At 42.3% G+C, this 23034-nt stretch overlaps 1 protein-coding gene across 1 annotated transcript in view; it reads left to right on the forward strand.

Annotated features, from left to right (window-relative positions):
• Positions 1-22812, forward strand: part of LOC115148912 (cyclic nucleotide-gated cation channel beta-3) — a 44975-nt gene extending 22163 nt beyond the window's left edge. Inside the window, exons 6-20 of the mRNA XM_029691223.1 lie at positions 1446-1606; positions 1866-2177; positions 5042-5250; positions 5633-5683; positions 5954-6040; positions 6312-6376; positions 9887-10009; positions 10340-10481; positions 10747-10906; positions 11091-11188; positions 11311-11394; positions 18043-18161; positions 18558-18710; positions 18881-19031; positions 22438-22812. Of these exons, the coding sequence (XP_029547083.1) occupies positions 1446-1606; positions 1866-2177; positions 5042-5250; positions 5633-5683; positions 5954-6040; positions 6312-6376; positions 9887-10009; positions 10340-10481; positions 10747-10906; positions 11091-11188; positions 11311-11394; positions 18043-18161; positions 18558-18710; positions 18881-19031; positions 22438-22470 (1948 nt within the window). The 3' untranslated portion in view covers positions 22471-22812. The remainder of the gene's footprint in view (positions 1-1445; positions 1607-1865; positions 2178-5041; positions 5251-5632; positions 5684-5953; positions 6041-6311; positions 6377-9886; positions 10010-10339; positions 10482-10746; positions 10907-11090; positions 11189-11310; positions 11395-18042; positions 18162-18557; positions 18711-18880; positions 19032-22437) is intronic.
• The last annotated feature ends 222 nt before the right edge of the window (positions 22813-23034 follow it).

Here is a 23034-nt window from a genome sequence, read left to right on the forward strand (position 1 = left end):
GAGGTCTAGCATTGTCTTGCATTAGGAGGAACCCAGGGCCAACCGCACCAGCATATGGTCTCACAAGGGGTCTGCGGATCTCATCTCGGTACCTAATGGCAGTCAGGCTACCTCTGGCGAGCACATGGAGGGCTGTGCGGCCCCCCAAAGAAATGCCACCCCACACCATGACTGACCCACCGCCAAACCGGTCATGCTGGAAGATGTTGCAGGCAGCAGAACGTTCTCCACGGCATCTCCAGACTCTGTCACGTCTGTCACGTGCTCAGTGTGAACCTGCTTTCATCTGTGAAGAGCACAGGGCGCCAGTGGCGAATTTGCCAATCTTGGTGTTCTCTGGCAAATGCCAAACGTCCTGCACGGTGTTGGGCTGTAAGCACAACCCCCACCTGCGGACGTCGGGCCCTCATACCACCCGCATGGAGTCTGTTTCTGACCGTTTGAGCAGACACATGCACATTTGTGGCCTGCTGGAGGTCATTTTGCAGGGCTCTGGCAGTGCTCCTCCTGCTCCTCCTTGCACAAAGGCGGAGGTAGCGGTCCTGCTGCTGGGTTGTTGCCCTCCTACGACCTCCTCCACGTCTCCTGATGTACTGGTCTGTCTCCTGGTAGCGCCTCCATGCTCTGGTCCCAACGCTGACAGACACAGCAAACCTTCTTGCCACAGCTCGCATTGATGTGCCATCCTGGATGAGCTGCACTACCTGAGCCACTTGTGTGGGTTGTAGACTCCGTCTCATGCTACCACTAGAGTGAAAGCACCGCCAGCATTCAAAAGTGACCAAAACATCAGCCAGAAAGCATAGGAACTGAGAAGTGGTCTGTGGTTACCACCTGCAGAACCACTCCTTTATTGGGGGTGTCTTGCTAATTGCCTATAATTTCCACCTGTTGTTTATTCCATTTGCACAACACCATGTGGAATTTATTGTCAATCAGTGTTGCTTCCTAAGTGGACAGTTTGATTTCACAGAAGTGTGATTGACTTGGAGTTACATTGTGTTGTTTAAGTGTTCCATTAATTTTTTTGAGCAGTGTATATATATATTTTATAAAGATGTGTGTGTATATATGGATTCTTGGATTTGACGCCTTCTTGGATGGGCACTTCTAATGTAACTCTATTAAGTCAATATTTTTTTTTGTTGCATTGTTTGCAAACTGATATGTGACACGTATTAATGCCAAAATAACATATAGTACAAGCAACAAAAAATGTATATTTTCAAATTTTGACCAGTCACCACTGTACTGATGTAATCAGTAGCATGCAACAAAAAAATCTCAGCACCCGGTCCGGACTGCCCTTACATGCAATATCTATTTAAGGAACATGCCATAACATTCATCCTCCTTTTATTTGAAAACAAATCATGTTCTTCTTCTGATTATTTGAATTAATTAGAACCCTGTTAAACAATTTGTCCTCTTGTCTCTTGATGCAGTGAAGAGCAGCCCCCTCCTCCACCTCCGCCGGTTGTGTACAGCAGGTATGCAGATGACACAGTCCGGGAAGTTGTCAAACGGTTAAGAGACCGGACAAATGCCTACAAAGAGAGAGCCATTGACCCCTATGCTACCACACCTGAAATCAGCCCCCCTATCAGTAAGTGGACCTACTGTAAACAGATGTTGTGTCAATCAGTCAGTCAGTCAATCAATCAATCACTTTAATTTTTTATTCATTTCCAGTTGTCTAATAAGGAACAGTATATGTATCATACTGTATGTATAATATATTATACTTCAATACATAGAAGGCCTGATATTCTCAATGATGAAGCCCAAATGTTAGACTATATAATTATAAACGCTATTCCATACCACTCATATCATTCATAATGGTTTCTGCTTGTTTTCTACAGCCCCGGTCTTGAGGAAACCAGACTACCTGAGGAAGAAGGAGGCAGAGAGGATAAAAGCAGAGGAGGACGCAATAAAAAAAGCAGAAGCAGACGCGATAAAGGCAGTAGAGATGGCAAAGAAAAAGGAGGAGAAAGCGAAGGTGGACGCGGAGAAGAAGGAGGCAGAGCGGCTAAAGAAGCAGGAGGAGGAGCAGGCAGCTAGAGATGCATCCATTTGTCCCATGATCAGCTTTTCCTTCATTGACACTATGCTCCATCCAGTTGAAGACGCCATGGACACAGTGCTTGGTAACACCATAGATCCATTCACAGGTAGTGCTCAGTTACACACTACAGTACACCTACACACTACACTACAGCTACACACTAGGTAGGCAGCTAGCGGTGAAGAGTGCTGGGCCAGTAACCGAAAGGTCGCAGGTTTGAATCTTCGAGCCGACTAGGTGAAAAATCTTTCGATATGCCTTTGAGCAAGGCACTTATCCCTAATTGCTCTGGATAAGTGCATTTGCTAAATGACAAAAAATGAACAGCTTCATAATACAGTTACAGTGCATTCACAAAGTATTCAGACCCCTTGACTTTTTCCACATTTTGTTACGTTACAGCCTTATTCTAAAATGGATAAAATAGTTTTTGTCCCCCTCATCAATCTTCACACAATACCCCATAATGACAAAGTAAAAACAGTTTTTAATTTATTTTTGCTAATTTATAAAAAATGTAAATCTCACATTTACATAAGTATTTAGACTCTTTACTCAGTACTTTGTTGAAGCAGCGATTACAGCCTTGAGTCTTCTTGGGTATGATGCTACAAGCTTGGCACACCTATATTTGGGGAGTTTTCCTATTCTTCTCTGCAGATCCTCTCAAGCTCTGTCAGGTTGGATGTGGAGTGTTGCTGCACAGCTATTTTCAGGTCTCTCCAGAGATGTTAGATCAGGTTCGTCCGGGTTCTGGCTGGGCCGCTCAAGGACACTCAGAGACTTGTCCCAAGTCTTGGCTGTGTGCTTAGAGTCATTGTGCTGTTGGAAGGTGTACCATCATCCCAGTCTGAGGTTTTGAGCGCTCTGGAACAAGTTTTTATCAAGGATCTCTCTGTACATTGCTACGTCATCTTTCCCTCGATCCTGACTAGTCTCCCAGTCCCTGCTGTTGAAAAACATCCCCACAGCATGATGCTGCCACCACCATGCGGTGACCAATAGGGATGGTGCCAGGTTTCCTCCAGACTTGGCATTCAGGCCAAAGAGTTAAATCATAGTTAAATCATAATTCACCGTAGGGATGGTGCCTGGTTTCCTCCAGACGTGACGCTTGGCATTCAGGCCAAAGAGTTTAATCTTGTTTCTCATGGTCTGAGAGTCCTTTAGGTGCCATTTGGCAAACTCCAAGGGGACGCTCATGTGCCTTTTACTGAGGAGTGGCTTCCATCTGGCAACCCTACCATAAAGGCCTGATTGGTGGAGTGCTGCAGAGATGGTTGTCTTTCTGAAACATTCTCCCAAGCTCTGTCAGAGTGACCATCAGGTTCTTGGTCACCTCCCTGACAAAAGCCCTTCTTCACCGATTGCTCAGTTTGGCCGGGAGCCAGCTCTAGGAAGACTCTCGTGGTTCCAAACTTCTTCCCTTTAAGAATAAGAGAGGGCACTGTGTTCTTGGGGACCTTCAATGCTGCAGAATTGTTTTGGTACCCTTCCCCAGATCTGTGCCTCGACACAATCCTGTCTCGGAGCTCTATGGACAATTCCTTCAACCTCATGGCTTGATTTTTGCTCTGACATGCACTGTCAACTGTGGGACCTGATATAGACAGATGTGTGCCTTTCCAAATCATGTCCAATCAAATGAATTTACCACAGGTGGACTCCAATCAAGTTGTAGGAACATCTCAAGGATGATCAGTGGCAAAGGGTCTCATAGCAAAGGGTCTGAATACTTATGTAAATAAGGTATTTCAGTTGATTTTGTTCTATATATTTGCAAACATTTAGAAAAACATGTTTTTTCTAACTGGTTAAGGGGTATTGTGTGTAGATTGATGAGGAAATCAACTAATTAAATCAATTTTAGAATAAAGCTGTAACGTAACAACATTTGAAAAAAGTGATGGGGTCAGAATACTTTTCGAATGCACTGTAGAGTTCACATGTTAGCATCACCTTTTCACCGTTGCAGATTCAGATGTAACATTTGCAGTTTCACATGGGAAAAACATTTACATGTGAAAACCTTTCAGATGTGAAAATCAACCTCTCACATGTGCAATAGCATTTTCACATGCAAAAACTTTCAGATGTGGAAATCAAACTCTCACTTTGTTGAAATTGTGCATCCCCATGGAGTCACATTTATTTCACGAGATTCAGTCATTTTCTCTGATGAATCCCCTTTCCGATTGTTTGGGGCATCCGGAAAAAAGCTTGTCCGGAGAAGACAAGGTGAGCGCTACCATCAGTCCTGTGTCATGCCAACAGTAAAGCATCCTGAGACCATTCATGTGTGGGGTAGCTTCTCAGCCAAGGCTATACACTACAGCTACACACTACAGTTACACACTACACTACAGCTACACACTACAGCTACACACTACAGTTACACACTACACTACACTACAGCTACACATTACAGCTACACACTACAGCTACACACTACAGTTACACACTACACTACAGCTACACACTACAGCTACAGCTACACACTACACTACAGCTACACACTACAGTTACACACTACACTACACTACAGCTACACATTACAGCTACACACTACAGCTACACACTACAGTTACACACTACACTACAGCTACACACTACAGCTACAGCTACACACTACACTACAGCTACACACTACAGTTACACACTACAGCTACACACTACAGCTACAGCTACACACTACAGCTACACACTACAGTTACACACTACACTACAGCTACACACTACAGCTACAGACTACAGCTACAGCTACACACTACACTACAGCTACACACTACACTACAGCTACACACTACACTACAGCCACACACTACAGTTACACACTACAGCTGCACTACAGCTACACACTACACACTACACTACAGGAGGAGGTATGGACTACACAGTGCATTTCGGCTTCTTTAACATTTGTTCATTCATTTTCTTTCTCTGTATCTTTCTCTCTCTCTCTTTCTCTAGATCGCAAGTATATTGCTTGGATAACACTTGTAAGTTTGGCATTCAACTACAACGCTTGGTTTACACCGGTACGTTTGGTCTTTCCCATCCACACTCCAGTGTCCGTTCCTTTCTGGATATTTGCTGACATTGTTGCTGACAGTGTCAATGTCATCGATATCGTCCTCTGGCAGCCCCGACTGCAGTTTGTGAAAGGAGGAGACATTATTGTAAGTCATTCTAAATATCACTAGAGAGAGATGAAGGTCTTGATATGTATGTGTTAGAGTGGAGGCCGCCGAGGAGAGAACGGCTCATAATAATGGCTGGAATGCAGTACGATGGAATGGAGTGAATGGAATGGTATCAAACTCATGAAAACCATGTTTTTTATACCATTCAATTTATTCCATTCCAGCCATTATTATGAGCCATTCTCCAATCAGCAGCATCCGCTGGTGTGTTTGTGTTCCTACATGCAAGTTTGTGTATGTGCAAGTGCACATGCATATGCTTTGTATGTACTTCTAACATATATTATATTATTAGGCAACAATTCCACCGTAATGTAGAGAAACATGCAGGTTAATAAGACTTTGTGTTATATTTCAGAAAGACCGGACTGTGACGAAGCAACATTATCGAGAGATTTCGAGGTTTAATGTGAGCTCTTATTTCATCATTTCTCACACTTTCATCTTGTGTACACCCATAAACCTTGTTGATGGTATTCACTCTGTGTATATTATACTATATAGAGATACACACAGTGCAACATTGTTAATTCCACTTCGAAGCATAATTCAAGTAACATATCACACAGATTGATGTAGAAATATCAAGACCATGTACTGTACTGTAAATATGTTGTACTTGTTTCAAGTTGAGTATATTATTTCCACCTAACATTGTATTTTCTTTCTGTTGGGGCAGTTGGATATGATCAGCATCATCCCATTCGAACTGCTCGGTATCCCGTTTGGATTCTCTGCTTTATACAGACTCAACCGTCTACTGAGGGTAGACACTGCAGTTATCTTTATCACCAAACATGATATGTCTCGTTCTTCATCTTCTATTAAATTATAGATTACATTAGACTAGAGGGTGACATTAGGACATTAGATAGTGTTTGGGGAACAACATGCATGCACATCTATGAAGGTTTGACGTATGCTGACTATCAGTTAAAAAAAATAATGATGGATATCTGATAATAGATTCAATTTGTTTCCTTTTGTTCTCTCATGACATTTACTGTACCAATGTTTTTCTGGCTTTCGTTTCACAGATTGACATGTTTTTTGAGTTCAGCGATCGGCTTGAGAGTATCATGGCCAAGGCTTACATCTGGAGGTATTCACATTAAACAGACACAGTCACATCCAAAATTAATGGCACCCTTGATAAAGAATACTGTATAAAATATTTTATGAATATACTGAGGTATATTGTATGTAAAAAAAGGGAAATATATATTATTTTATTCTAATACAATTGCTCGGGAAAATAGAAGATAGGTGTCAAAATTATTGAAACTTTCCAAGGATAACGGCACTTAGCCTTTTTATATAATGTTTTATGATAGTGAAGAAAACATTGGGAGGGATTTTAGATCATTCCTCAATACAGCATCTTTATAGATGTTTTGTAGCTGTTACGACGGTCGACGTCACCGGTCTTCTAGCCATCGCCGATCCACCTTTCATTTTCCATTTGTTTTGTCTGTTTTCTACACACCTGGTTTCATTCCCCAATTATATGTTCATGTCTTTAACCCTCTGTTTCCCCCATGTTTTTGTGCGTCATTGTTTCTATGTTCATTCGGTACGTTATGGTTGGTTTTCGATGGGGCTGTTTTCACCCGTGCGCAATTGATTACCGTTTATTGTTGGTCAAGTGTATTGTTACCTTGTGCCTTTATTTTGAGTAAAGTACGTTGCTCACTCATTCTGCTCTCCTGCACCTGACTTCATGCACCAGCTACATTCACCTTCTGACAGTATCCTTCGGTCTACGCTTATGGACTGTCCTCTTCAATTCAAACCACAGGTTTAGGGTTCAAGTCCGGAGACTGAGATGACCTTTGCAAAATGTTGATTTTGTGGTCAATTAAACATTTTGTATATTTTGATGTGTGGTTGGGGTCATCGTCTTGCTGGAAGATCTATTTGTGGCCAAGTTTCAGCCTCCTAGCAGAGACAACCATGTTTTTGGGGGTAAAATGTCATGGTACTTGGTAAAGTTCATGATGCCGTTGACCTTAACAATGCCCTAGGACCAGTAGAAGCATAACAGCTGCATAATATAAATGATCCACCACCATGTTTACAGTAAGAATGAGGTTATTTTCTGCAGATGCATCCTTCTATTGAGGCCAAACTCACCACTGGTGTACGTCGTCTGACCACAGCACCCGGTTCCTTTCTAAGTGCCAATGGTGTTTAACAAACTTCAGGCGTTTACATTTGTTGGTTGCTCTCAGTAAAGGCTTTTCCACGGCAACCCCTATTGGTATGGAGGTGGCGTCTAATTGTAGATTTGGACCCAAGATGCGTCCAACTTCTGTAATTTTCCAACTCCTTTCCTTGGACTTTCTTTGCCTCCTGAACCATTTGTCTCACTGTGAGTGGGGAGAAGATACACTTGGGTCAAGTTTACCATTGTTCCAGTAGTATTAAACTTCTTAATTGTTGCCCTAATAGTGGTAAGTGGTATATTTCATTTTCAGTCGTTTTTTTTGTACCCATTTGCCTGATTATTGAAAGTCACAACTAGTTGTCTCTTTTCATTTGTGAGTTCTTTGCCCATGGTGATGACAAATTGGTTTTACATACATGTTAACTCGTTTTTATGCTCCAGTGAAACAGGAAGCCATGAAAGTCCACAATACAGTTCCTTAAATTGAGATGAATAAAAAAAGTAGAATGTTAATGCAGATTATATTTCGTTTAATTTTATTTGGAAGAACCGTTAGGGTGCCAATCCTTTTTTGTTTGTTTGTGACCAACTTTTTATTCAGTTTTGTCATTTTATTTTTCAGAGAGAGGTTACAGGTACATGAAATAAATGCATACAAAGATAACCCAAACCCATTGTCCCCATCCACCCGCCTGCATCCTCCCTCCCCACCAGGAAACCATGCTTCCCACACCACCTACCAGATTTAGGGGACGCAGTGAACAGTAAGGAGTTGTGGTCAATTTCATCATAAAATGTTTAGTTGGTACTACGTACAGTCTGTGAACAAACTTGAAATGTATGAATTGTTGGTTCGGATTACAGGATGCCAAAGTCATATTTTTCCATATTCTGTTCCCGTTAAAGGGTGGTTCAGAATCAATTAGATCTATGGACCATACTTTTTGCATGGCTAGCTCGGAATATGAGCTTTCCAAAAGTTGTTTATATATTATCGAGATTAGTCCTTTCGGGAGCACAGATAATTTATATATAAATCCCATCATTGGATGTTTTGGTAGTTGCGTTTCCCAAGGGACTCCATAGGCCAATATAGCTGACCTTACTAGTAAATATACACTGAACAAAAATATAAACGCAACATGTAAAGTGTTGAGCCTATGTTTCATGAGCTGAAATAAAATATCCCAGAAATATTCCATACACACAAAAAGCTTATTTCTCAAAAATGTTGTGTACACATTTGTTTACATCACTGTTAGTGAGCATTTCTCCTCTGCCAAGATAATCCATCCACCTGACAGGTGTGGCATATCAAGAAGCTGACTAAACAGCATGATGATTACACAGGTGCACCTTGTGCTGGGGACAGTAAAAGGACACAAAAATGTGCAGTTTTGTAAAACACAATGCCACAGATGTCAAAAATTTAGGAGGGAGCATACAATTGGCATGCTGACTGCAGGAGTGTCCAACAGAGCTGTTGCCGGATAATTGAATGTTCATTTCTCTACCATATGCCTCCTCCAACGTAGTTTTAGAAAATTTGGCAGTACGTCAAACCGTCCTCACAATCGCTGACCACTTGTAACCATGCCAGCCCAGGACTTCCACATCCGGCAGCTTTACCTGCGGGATCATCTGAGACCAGCTACCCGGACAGCTAATGAAACTGAGTAGTATTTCTGTCTGTAATAAAGCCCTTTTGTGGGGAAAAACTAATTCTAATTGGCTGGGCCTGGTTTCCCAGTGGGTGGGCCTGGCTCCCAAGTGGCGGGCCTATATAAAAAGGAGTTACCCAGTAATGTGTATGTATCTTTCAAATCTTGGAATGTTCTCAAACCATTACTGTCCATGATATTGGTAAGGGTACGGATTCCACATTTGGAACAATAGGGGGGGGGGGGGGGGGGGAAATGCAAAAGACCGCCCTCCAGATTGCAAGCCATTATTGGGAAATATTGGAGTATGGGCATGCCATTTTGATTTCCAGTTATATTGCTTTAAAATGTGGCACCAAATGGAAATTGTGTGAGCAGTAATAGGACCAAAGTGTAGTTTACATTCTTAAGGGATATATCAGTGAAGACCACCTGTTCCAGGGCAATAGGAGACACGAGGGGGCAGAATAATCATTTCTAAACCAATTCAGGATGGGGTAAAACGCTAAAGCCTGGAAATACAATTTAAAGTTTGGTACAGATATTCCTCCTCCTTGACATCTTTATCAAGGGTGCGAATAATTTTGGATGTGACTTTTTTCAAATCTATAAAATGGAAGTGTCTGCTATGTGGCATAGTCTAGTTAGATGTGTGATGAATGATGGTAATACATTATGAAGATGATGATACAGGATGAATGGAGGATGCTAGAATACTGTAGCTTTAGCAGAGCCGCAACAGAAAACCATTATCTAAGACTTCTTCTTCCCTGCGTTTATTCAGAGTTGGTCGCACTACTGGCTACTTGCTGTACATGCTCCATCTCAATGCCTGTTTCTACTACGTGGCGTCTGTGTACCTTGGCATCGGCACCTCCAAATGGGTCTACGATGGAGAGGGAACCGCGTACGTATATTATTGTGTAGAGTATATAGGGTTTCAGAATTGCCAGGTTTTCCAGAAATCCTGGTAGGAGGACTCCAGCTGTCCTGCTTATTCCCTCCTGATTTTGGGAATATTCCAACTGGGACTTCTGGTAAAACCTGGGAATGTTGAGGAAATTAACAGAATTTTTCATCCTGAGGAGTAAAATGTTCTATACTTCCAATATAGTCTCTTGTTTCCGAGACTTCTGTTACAGTTTAACAGTTTCTCAATTTGTAGTTTTCCCTAAACCAGTGTCTCATTGCCTTCACTGTGGATTAGGGGTGTGAGTATCCGTCTTCCTTCCCACAGGTACTTGCGTTGTTATTACTTCGCTGTTCGTAGTCTGATCAACATCGGGGGTCTTCCTGAGCCTGGCACTGTGTTTGAGATCTGTTTCCAGATGACCAACTTCTTTACTGGTGTCTTTGTGTTCTCCAGTTTGATTGGACAGGTACAGTATCACTATTCTAAAGACATGCAGAATGCACTCCAGGCAAGAGGCAGCCATCCTCTTGTAACAATTATGATTGTGGTAAATTCCATTTCAATTCAGGAAGTCAACTGACATTGCAAATCAAATTTCTCATTTCTTTTAAATGAGGAAATGGACTAAAATGTAATTCTGGAATTGACTAGATTGAAGTGGAATTGACCCCAACACTGGTTTGTTGTGTGGTCCTGGATTGAAAGTATTTTATTTATTTTTTCTGGTATAGATGAGAGACGTCATCGGGGCTGCCACGCAGGGCCAGACATATTTCCGGGCCTCCATGGACGGCTGTGTGGAATACATGAACACTTTCACCATCCCTGACTTGGTGCAGAACAGAGTACGCACCTGGTACAACTACACCTGGGACGCCCAGGGAATGCTGGGTAAGCAATAAATAATAGTGGGGAATAAATTCATCTTGACTCCATGCTGTCATAACTGTGCTGTAAATAATGTTAAAATGTCATTTTATGGCAAATCGTCAATTAACATGGTGTACATTTGCTCTGTAGTAATGTCTTGAAAAAATGTTTCTTCCTCTTACATCTCTCCTTCCTCTCTCTCCAGATGAGTCTATACTGCTGGAGCAGATGCCTCTTGTAATGAGAACAGCCATTGGTGTGGATGTAAACTTCGCCACCTTCGATAAAATTGCTCTTTTTCAGGTAAATATAGGTCGAAATAAACATGTCATGATGCCAACAGGCAACTAACAGCCCACCTGCATCACCCTCTGAATGTTGGCTAAATGTTATTTGACTGTTTTCTCAATGTCTTTATTCCCAAGGGCTGTGATAAGCAGATGTTGGTGGACATGTTGCTGAGGCTCAAGTCTATTATATATCTACCTGGGGACTTTGTGGTGAAGAAGGTGAGTGTATGGGATTGTCACTGTTGCATAATATAGTCAATATGTATTTTCTTTATATACACTTAGATCACAGGAGGTTGGTGGCATCTTAATTGGGGAGGATGGGCACATGGTAATGGCTGGAGCAGAATCGGTGGAATGGTATGGAATACATCAAACACATGGTGTCATTCCATTCGCTCCATTCCAGCCATTATTATGAGCCGTTCTCCACTCAGCAGCCTCCACTGACTTGGATTTTAGTCTTTTTCAAAACAATACAGCAAAAAGCAACAGAAACAACAAAACTGAAGAATAAATAAAAGCAAACAGAAGATGCCATCCAATACGTACTGAATAACATATAAAGTAAATATTCAGCATTTCATTGTTAACAAGATATTAGTTAATCAGGTCTTCCTGGTTTATGAATATCCATTTGTCCCAGTTATTTTCGAATACAGGTCTTTGGAGTCTTAAAGCATATGTCAAGCTTTCTATATTAAAGATTTATTGGATTATACTTTGCCATTCTTAACATTTTGGGGCTTCTACTTTATATCAGTTCCTGGTAATTTTCTACTTGCAGCAAGGATAACTTTTATCAGGTATCTGTCACTGCCCATCACATTCTCTGGAACATTACCAAGGTACATTACAGTTCTAGGGACTTCATATACTAGGACATCTTTTAACACCGAACATACATAATCCCAAAACAATGACATCTTCTGACACTCCCCAAAACAATGGGTGTGGTTGGCATCTACATGGTCCCACAGCCGCCAGCATGGCTGTTGTATACCTAGCTGGTGACTTTTGATTCTAGGAGTGATAAAGAAAACTGCTAATATTTTTCCAACAAAACTCTCTCCATGTTCTTGAGTTTGTAGAAGTACGTTGAGTACTGCATAAATTGTCCCAGTCTTCCTCTGAGATGTCTATATTCTGTTCCTTTTCCCAATTTTGCTTTAATATAAAGAGTTGAGTCTTTTCTAGATGCTATCTGGCCATGACAAAGTAAAGAGATTGTCTTGGACATTGCCTGATTATATTTCAAATCACATGGTTAGTCATATTTGGTTTGGTATTGAAGAATACATTTCTCTCTTTTTCAAAATAGTCCCTTTACTGTAAGTATCTGAAGAAATCTTGGTTTTCCATGCCATATTTCTCCTTTTAAATTCTGAAAACCTAAGAGTTCTCCATCTTCTACAATGTTACAAAGTTCTGTAATGCCTCTCTCAGGCCTATCCTTATTTTGTTTAATCATAGATACCTGGTTTAAATTTTGGATCAAAACGCAAACCATTTCAACAGTCCTGTTAATGTCCCAAATGTGTCTTTATCCCCAGCTACAGACTGGATTGGGCGACCTTGAACGGTAGCCTCAATATCTTTCCATATAACACTGTATTGTGAGTCACACCAACAAACTATTGGCCTAAATTGTGCAGCTAAGTAATATTCCTTAAGATTAGGTAGTGCCATCCCCATTTGTCTTTAATGAAGAGTCTAATATCTAATCCTCGGTTACCTCCAAATGAACCGTGATATTAATTGTTTCATTGGGATCGCAACTGATAGAGACTGGAATAGGTAAAGCAATCTGGGGAAAATATTTATTTAACTGTCTTTATTATAGAGCTGAAATCTAAATGAAGAAGGGACCATCTTTCTACTGTATATTTTTAGGAATATTTAGGATACTTGGTTTATAATTTGTTATATACACTGAGTGTACAAGACATTATGAACACCTGCTCCTTTCATTACATAGACTGACCAGGTGAAAGCTATGATCCCTTATTGTCACTTGTTAAATCCATTTCAATAAGTGTAGATGAAGGGGAGGAAGGATTTCTAAGCCTTGAGACAATTGAGACATTGTGTATGTGTGCCATTCAGAGGGTGAATGGGCAAGACAAAATATTTAAATTCCTTGGAACAGTTGTGCCAGACTAACCCATTTGTGTCAAGAACTGCAACGCTGCAGGGTTTTTCACACTCAACAGTTCCCAGTGTGTATCAACAATTGTCCACCACCAAAGGACATCCAGCCAACTTGACTCAACCGTGGGAAGCATTGGAGTCAGAGTTGTGGACTCGAGTCACATGACTTGGAATCGAGTCACAAATTTGATGACTTGAGACTCGACTTGATAGAAAATAAAATAACTTGAGACTTGACGTCTCAAGACTCAACTTTGACTTGAGATTGATGATTTGAACTGGCCAGGTTTTGTAACGTTTTGTCACTCATTTTGTGGCAGAGTCTACGTGGATTACTCTACACACAGCCAGAGAGGGTAGCCGCAGCAGCAGCGCCCTTGCAACAGATTGGCCAGTGAAACGCACACTCGACACTGATTGTTCCAGTAAACTGTCAATCAAAACAGGACGGGTGGTGAGCTAGCGAACAGAGATTGCTGACTTGCTGTACAGCTATAGGATCAGGTGCCACGCCAACGTCAAATTATAGGAAGAGAGGATAGATAGATCCTAAAATGGTTTGGTGATCGAGAATATTAGCTGTTTACTTTGCAAGCTCATTAGCAAATGGGCAACAATTACTAGCATAGGCATACTGGTATTGTGGTATGTAAAAATTTCTTGAAATAGATCATTTACTTATGAAGCTTGCATTTGGAATTTGTTTAAAATTAATCACACAACATGACCAAAAGTATGTGGACACCTGCTCGTTGAACATCTCATTCCAAAATCATAGGCATTAATATGGAGTTGGTCCCCCCTTGGCTGTTATAACTGCCTCCACTCTTCTGAGAAGGCTTTCCACTAGATGTTGGAACATTGCTGCGGGGACTTGCTTCCATTCAGCCACAAGAGCATTAGTAAGGTCAGGCACAGATGTTGGGAGATTAGGCAGTCAGCGTTCCAATTCATCCCAAAGGTGTTCGATGGGGTTGAGATCAAGGCTCTGTGCATGCCAGTCAAGTTCTTCCACACAGACCTCGACAATCCATTTCTGTATGGACCTCGCTTTGAGCACAGGGGCATTGTCATGCTGAAACGGGAAAGGGCCTTCCCCAAACTGTTGCCACAAAGTTGGAAGCACAGAATTGTCTATTGTATGCTGTAGTGTTTAAGATTTCCCCCATGCCCGAACCATGAAAAACAGCCCCAGACCATTATTCCTCCTCCACCAAACTTTACTGTTGGCACTATGCATTCGTTCTCCTGGCATCTGCCAAACATATTAGTCAGTCGGACTGCCAGATGGTGAAGTGTGATTCATCACTCCAGAGATCACGTTTCCACTGCTCTAGAGTCCAATGGTGGCAAGCTTTACACCACTCCAGCCTATGCTTGGCATTGCGCATGCTGATCTTAGGCTTGTGTACGGCTGCTCGGCCATCGAAACCCATTTCATAAAGCTCCTGACAAACAGTTCATGTGCTGACGTTGCTTCCAGAGGCAGTTTATAACTGGGTAGTGAATGTTGCAACCGAGGAAAGACGATTTTTACTTGCTATGTGCTTCAATACTTGGCAGTCCCGTTCTATGAGCTTGTGTGGCCTACCACTTTAAGGCTAAGCCATTGTTGCTCCTAGACTTTCCACTTCACAATAACAGCACTTACAGTTGCCCGGGGCAGCTCTAGCAGGGCAGAAATTTGACAAACTGACTTGTTGGAAAGGTGGCATCCTATGACTGTGCCACATTGAAAGTCACTGAGCTCTTCAGTAAGGCTATTCTACTGCCAATGTTTGTCTATGGAGACTGCATGGCTTTGTGCTCGATTTTTTGCAACGGGTGTGGCTGAAATAGCTCAATCCACTCATTTGAATGGGTGTCAACATACTTTTGTATATATAGTGTATTACTGTGGCGAAGACATACCATAGGCGCGGCTCTTAACTTGCGCTCTCTAAACTACCGCCAGTGGAGAGTGCTTTTTTTCTTGTTGAAGTGGTTGCTCTTGCTTTCACACATTTAAATGCATAGGCCGGCCCCATGTGGTAAATCTATATTCCATCTCATACTACAATAACTGCTGGCGTTTCATCATTCCATCCCCGTACAGTTTATTGCAACACAGACATTTCTGTTTGATAGGCCTACGATACATTTTTATATAGCCAACCATTTCTTACCCTCAGTGGGCACAATGTTTATTCTGCACATGAATGTTCACAAGACTCATGAGGTAGAAGTTCTGTTCATTAGGTAGAAGTTCTGTTCATTAAATTCAATGTTTGGCTTTCTTTGTTCATATTTCCCGGGTTATGTCAGAGTTCTGTGTCCTATGTCTCTGTCATTCTGGTTGTGCGTAATAAGAGCGTGTAATAAGCTACGTGGCCTGCACTCCACACGTTGGAGTCGTTGAATAAGATAAAATGATTGTTTCATATATGCATGGTGTAGGAAAATCATGAATAATCAGTGCTTGACTTGGGCAGTCCCTCATCAGAGCTGAGTACAGCCACCTCAAATGTTCTACTGCTTGAGCTCCTGTTCCTCTTATAGAATATTAGCTCAAAAGTGGAGCTCCTGAACCTAAATATAAACAGTACTGGCACCCAACATAAGTACCTGCACCTATTTCAGCCCAAGTCAAGCCCTGATAGTAATAATTTAGTCTGATTAAGACTAATATACCAATGTAACAATAGATGTGGAAATGGCCTTTTACATTGCAGAACCAGTTTATTGGTTGTAATTGCCAATTGGGTAATTGTATGGTCCTGGGGTCCCTATTTTACAATTTACATCATTAAAATGTGTTATAGACAAAGTAATGAAAAGGGCTGTCTGGTAGACTCAATAAATTGACCAAAATTTGTAGTTGAACAAGTCGTTGCATGTGTAGATTTTTTTGGGGAGGCTTGCTCTTAGAATGCATGACTTGACTTGAGTCTAGACCCATTCTACTTGGGACTTGATTTTAGACGCAGACCACGTGACTTGCTTGTGACTTGGGGTCAACATGGTCCAGCATCCCTGTGGAACGCTTTCGACACCTTGTCCATGGCCTGACGAATTGAGGCTATTCTGATGGCATATTCTTCTAGAATGTCCATTAGTTTTGGGAAGCAAGTGTTAGGGTCAGTTAATTTTATGCTCTTTTCCTCTGATGCTAATACCTTGTAAATCATAATTTTGCTTTATCGCTCTGCTCAATGTACAAGGCAATAACTCAGGTGAGGTGCAACAACCCCTGACATGTGCCACGTTGTAAAGTTATTTTATTTGTCAGATGGCCAATGTTGACAAATGTTTTTAAAATATTGGATTGCGTCCTTTTTAAAGCCAAATCGCTCTAAAACTTGATATAAGTAAAATTAACGTTAAATGCCTTTTCTGCATCTAAATGGACCAACAGTGCTTTTCCTTAATCTGATTTATGATATGTAGTTATCTTGGGTTTGACGGCCTCTAATAAACCCAGTTTGGTCCAACTCAATTTGATCCGACAAAGGTTTCAAGTCTTGGTAATAACCGAGGTGTATAGCTTATAGTCATAATTCAAAATCGAGATTGGCCTATAATTACTGATATGTTCTTTGTCTTTACCCTCTTTTGGTATGACAGTTATGATGGCTTCCTTCCATGAGGGAGGGGCTTCTTCCTTTTTAAAAGGTACAATGAGGATAAAAGTCAATATGAAATTTCAAAGCATCCACAACGTCACCCTGTGGTTTTAAACTAAACTCTGCAAAAAAAGAAACATCCTTTTTCAGGACCCTGTCTTTCAAAGATAATTTGTACAAATCCAAATAACTTCACAGATCTACATTGTAAAGGGTTTAAACACTGTTTCCCATGCCTTTTCAATGAACTATAAACAATTAATGAACATGCACCTGTGAAACCGTCGTTGAGACACTAACAGCTTACAGACGGTAAGCAATTAAGGTTACAGTTATGAAAACTTAGGACACTAAAGAGGCCTTTCTACTGACTCTGAAAAACACCAAAAGAAAGATGCCCAGGGTCCCTGCTCATCTGCGTGAACGTGCCTTAGGCATGCTGCAAGGAGGCATGAGGACTGCAGATGTGGCCAGGGCAATACATTTCAATGTGCGTACTGTGAGACACCTAAGACAGCACTACAGGGAGACAGGACGGACAGCTGATCGTCCTCGCAGTGGCAGACCACGTGTAACAACACCTGCACAGGATCGGTACATCCGAACATCACACCCGCGGGACAGGTACAGGGTGGCAACAACTGCCCAAGTTACACCAGGAATGCACAATCCCTCCATCAGTGCTCACACTGTCCGTAATAGTCTGAGAGAGGCTGGACTGAGGGCTTGTAGGCCTGTTGTAAGGCAGGTCCTCACCAGACATCACCGGCAACAACGTCGCATATGGGCACAAACCCACCAAGAACTGGCAAATCTGGTGCAGTCCATGAGGAGATGCACTGCAGTACTTAATGCAGCTGGTGGCCACACCAGATACTGACTGTTACTTTGGATTTTGACCCCCCCCTATGTTCAGGGACACATTATTCCATTTCTGTTAGGCACATGTCTGTGGAACTTGTTCAGTTTATGTCTCAGTTGTGAATCTTATGTTCATACAAACATTTACACAAGTTTGCTGAAAATAAATGCAGTTGACAGTGAGAGGACATTTCTTTTTTTGCTGAGTTTACATTTTCCAATCTGTGTTCTGTTTGATCGTTGTCTTCTATAGGGTGACATTGGTAAAGAGATGTACATCATAAAGGGTGGAGAGGTGCAGGTGGTTGGTGGACCAGATAACTCCATTGTGTTTGTGACGCTAAAGGCCGGCTGTGTGTTTGGAGAAATCAGGTATTATCATTATATCATTACACTACAATATTCCAATGTAATAATATTAACCTCAAGTAGAAGAGCTTCCCACTGGGCAAAGACTGGTTGAATCAAAGTTGTTTCCACGTCATTTCAACCCTAAGAATCTATGTGATTGACCTTGAATCAATGTGGAAAACTGATTATATTTGAAAAAGTCAATGTAAGGGAATTTCATTTTTTTCACCCAACTTATCCTAAATGCAATGACGTTTTCTTCGGCAAATTCACATTAGTTGACAATACAAACAAATGTAAATCAAAAGCAGATGTTGAACTGTTGTCTGTGCCCAGTGGGTTACTATTACAGATTCATTTCTAAGTGTGAGTGTTGGTTGAGGATCTTCAGCGTTCTGAATCGGTGCTCTTCCTCAGTCTGCTACAGTCTGCCAAAGATGGCGGGAACAGAAGGACGGCTAACGTAAAAGCTCATGGCTTCGTCAACCTTTTTGTCCTGGATAAGAAAGACCTGGTTGACATCTTGGTCCACTACCCAAATTCCCAGAGAGTGCTGGCCAAGAAAGGAAGGTACGCTCTTTGTGTGAGCCAGCTAATGTATGAGACCGATACTAAGAATGAGCAAAGTGAAGACTTGCCAGAATTAAATCAAGTTCTGTGTTTTTAAATCAACCGCTCTGCAAGATTGTGATCGTTGTGTGTCTCTGAGATTGTTGACTGTTGTGAGTCTGCTCTGAAAGGAAATTGATGAAGGCGAAGGGTCCAGCTGGTGCTAAGGGTGAGGTTGACAAGACGAAAGGAATGGCGCTGTTCGGACCCAAACCCCCCACTCCTAAAATGGCACGCATCTTCGGAGGCTTTGGCAAAGGAGGCTTCTTGGAGAAACTCAAGGTACAGTTCAGCTACAGCTCCTTTTACATTATTGTTATGCACTACGACAGAGCACCCGCATTACACATGGCATAGCACCCACTGACAAGCTATAGCTCTTGACATTGCAGCATGCCCATGTTGTCGACCAGACTGTGTTCAATCCTGAGTTGAGCACTGTTACCAGGATACAGTGCGGTGAAAAAGTATTAGCCCCCTTTCTAATTTTCTTTTGCATATTTTTGATATTGAATGTTATCAGACCTTCAACTAAAACCTACATTTACGTCATTTAGCAGACGCTCTTATCCAGAGCGACTTACAAATTGGTGCATTCACCTTATGATATCCAGTGGAACAATCACTTTACAATAGTACATCTATATATTTTTTGGGGGGAGGGTAGGGGGGGGAGGGTTAGAAGGATTACTTAATCCTATCCCAGGTATTCCTTAAAGAGGTGGTGATTGACTCCGCTGTCCTGGCATCATGAGGGAGCTTGTTCCACCATTGGGGTGCCAGAGCAGCAAACCGTTTTGACTGGGCTAAGTGGGAACTGTGCTTCCGCAGAGGTAGGGAGGCGAGCAGGCCAGAGGTGGATGAACGCAGTGCCCTTCTTTGGGTGTAGGGACTGATCAGAGCCTGAAGGTACGGAGGTGCCGTTCCCCTCACAGCTCCGTAGGCAAGCACCATGGTCTTGTAGAAGATGTGAGCTTCAACTGGAAGCCAGTGGAGTGTGCGGAGGAGTGGGGTGACGTGAGAAAACTTGGGAAGGTTGAACACCAGACGGGCTGCGGCGTTCTGGATGAGTTGTAGGGGTTTAATGGCACAGGCAGGGAGCCCCGCCAACAGCGAGTTGCAGTAATCCAGACGGGAGATGACAAGTGCCTGGATTAGGACCTGTGCCGCTTCCTGTGTGAGGCAGGGTCGTACTCTGCGAATGTTGTAGAGCATGTACCTACAGGATCGGGTCACCGCCTTGATGTTAGCAGAGAACGACAGGGTGTTGTCCAGGGTCACGCCAAGGCTCTTAGCACTCTGGGAGGAGGACACAATGGAGTTGTCAACCGTGATGGCGAGATCATGGAATGGGCAGTCCTTCCCCGGGAGGAAGAGCAGCTCCGTCTTGCCGAGGTTCAGCCTGAGGTGGTGATCCGTCATCCACACTGATATGTCTGCCAGACATGCAGAGATGCGATTCGCCACCTGGTTATCAGAAGGGGGAAAGGAGAAGATTAATTGTGTGTCGTCTGCGTAGCAATGATAGGAGAGACCATGTGAGGATATGACAGAGCCAAGTGACTTGGTGTATAGCGAGAATAGAAGAGGGCCTAGAACTGAGCCCTGGGGGACACCAGTGGTGAGAGCACGTGGTGCGGAGACGGATTCTCGCCACGCCACCTGGTAGTAGCGACCTGTCAGGTAGGAGGCAATCCAAGAGTGAGCCGCGCCGGAGATGCCCAACTCGGAGAGGGTGGAGAGGAGGATCTGATGGTTCACAGTATCAAAGGCAGCAGATAGGTCTAGAAGGATGAGAGCAGAGAAGAGAGAGTTAGCTTTAGCAGTGCGGAGAGCCTCCGTGACACAGAGAAGAGCAGTCTAAGTTGAATGACCAGTCTTGAAACCTGACTGATTTGGATCAAGAAGGTCATTCTGAGAGAGATAGCAAGAGAGCTGGCCAAGGACGGCACACTCAAGAGTTTTGGAGAGAAAATAAAGAAGGGATACTGGTCTGTAGTTGTTGACATCGGAGGGATCGAATGTAGGTTTTTTGAGAAGGGGTGCAACTCTCGCTCTCTTGAAGACGGAAGGGACCTAGCCAGCGGTCAAGGATGAGTTGATGAGCGAGGTGAGGTAAGGGAGAAGGTCTCCGGAAATGGTCTGGAGAAGAGAGGAGGGGATAGGGTCAAGTGGACAGGTTGTTGGGCGGCCGGCCGTCACAAGTCGCAAGATTTCATCTGGAGAGAGAGGGGAGAAAGAAGTCAAAGCATAGGGTAGGGCAATGTGAGCAGGACCACCGGTGTCGTTTGACTTAACAAACGAGGATCGGATGTCGTCAACCTTCTTTTCAAAATGGTTGACAAAGTCATCCGCAGAGAGGGAGGAGGATTCAGGAGGGAGGAGAAGGTGGCAAAGAGCTTCCTAGGGTTAGAGGTGGATGCTTGGAATTTAGAGTGGTAGAAAGTGGCTTTCCTAACCTAATATTAGATAAAGGGAACCTGAGTGAACAAATAACACAATGGCATACTTATTTCATAAACAAAGTTATGCAACACTCAATTCCCCTGTGTGAAAAAGTAATTGCCTCCTTACACTAACTGGTTGGGCCACCTTTACCGACAATGACTCCAACCAAATGCTTCCTGTAGTTGTTGATCAGTCTCTCACGTTGTTGTGGAGGAATTCTGACACACTGTTCCTTGTAGAATTGCTTTAATTCAGCTACATGTGGGTTTTCAAGCACATGTTCTGCCACAACATCTAAATTGGGATTAGGTCTGGACTTAGACGAGGCCATTCCAAAACTTCAAATTTGTTGCTTTTTAACCATTTTCATGTAGACTTGATTGTTTTCAGCTCATACTGATGGCCTGACATTCTCTTGTAGAATTCTCTGATACAGAGCAGAATTCATGGTTCCTTCTATTAGGCAAGTCGTCCAGGTCCTGAGGCAATGAAGCATCCCCAAACCATCACACAACACCACCATTCCTGACCGTTGGTATAAAAGGTTCTTACTGTGGAATGCAGTGTTTGGTTTTCACCAGGCATAATGGGACCAATCTGTCTGTGAGCTGAAGCGCAGCTGGGTCATGCAGCAAGACAATGATCCAAAACTCACAATCAAGTCTACATGAAAATAGCTAAAAACCAACAAGTTTGAAGTTTTGGAATGGCCTAGTCAAAGTCCAGACCTAATCCCAATTGAGATGTTGTGACAGGACTTGAAACGAGCGGTTCATGCTTGAAAAACCACATCGCTGAGTTAAAGCAGTTCTGCATGCAAGATTGGGCCAAAAGTTCTCCACAGCGATGTGAGAAACTGATCAACAACTACAGGAAGCATTTGGTTGCAGTGATTGCAGCTAAAGGTGGCACAACCAGTTATTGAGTGTAAGGTGGCAATTACTTCTTCACACAGGGGAATTGGGTGATGCCTAACTTTGTTAATGAAATAAAATAGGTATCCATTTTCTTGTTATTTGTAAACTCCGGTTCCCTTTAATATTAGGTTTTGGTTGAAGATCTGATAACATCCAGTATCGAGAAAATCAGAAAGGGGACAAATACTTTTTCACAGCACTGTAGAGGCTATCTGGCTTAGGTGATCAACCCTTAAATCTCACACAGTATTTGTAAGGATTAAGGCTACCTACAGTAGAAATATCTATGACTTTGAGGTTCATGTTTTCTTCTTTCGTTCCAGGCTGCACAAGCGAAGGAGCAGCAGGGGAAGTAAAAAAAAAAAAAAAAAAAAAAAAAAGAGTAGAGGGTGAGACATCGGATCCTTTACTTGGATCCGCCATCTTTGTTTATATTCCTCTATTGTGCTGGAGTGTATTCATTAGTGCACACCGTAGCAAAACGTTTAGCAACATGTTCGAAATATTTTTGTTTGTTGATTGATCCTCAGAATCCAGAACCAAATTTTGCATGCGTTGTTGACAATTTATTATGCTTTGATTAGTCAGTGAGTTCTGATCTCTGTGCTGTTAGCCAATATGATGGAGAATACCAGCATGTTAAACTTTGTACACTGTAAATAGTACTTTTCATAAAACTATTAAAATGTTTACTACAACTGCAGTGTCTTGCTATCTTTTTCATTTCAGTTAACAAGCCCAATTATGATCTTTTTCCACTAATTGATCTTTTGACCAATCACATCAGATATTTTTTTGAGCTGATCTGATTGGTCAAAAGACCAATTAATGAAATTAAGATTTGAGCTGCCTGTGTAAACGCATCCTTAGAATCCTATGGAATCAATGTAAAACTAAAAAAACAATTTGAAGAAGCAAAC

Source organism: Salmo trutta, chromosome 2 (genome assembly GCF_901001165.1).
Source record: "Salmo trutta chromosome 2, fSalTru1.1, whole genome shotgun sequence".
Classification (NCBI taxonomy): Eukaryota; Metazoa; Chordata; class Actinopteri; order Salmoniformes; family Salmonidae; genus Salmo; species Salmo trutta.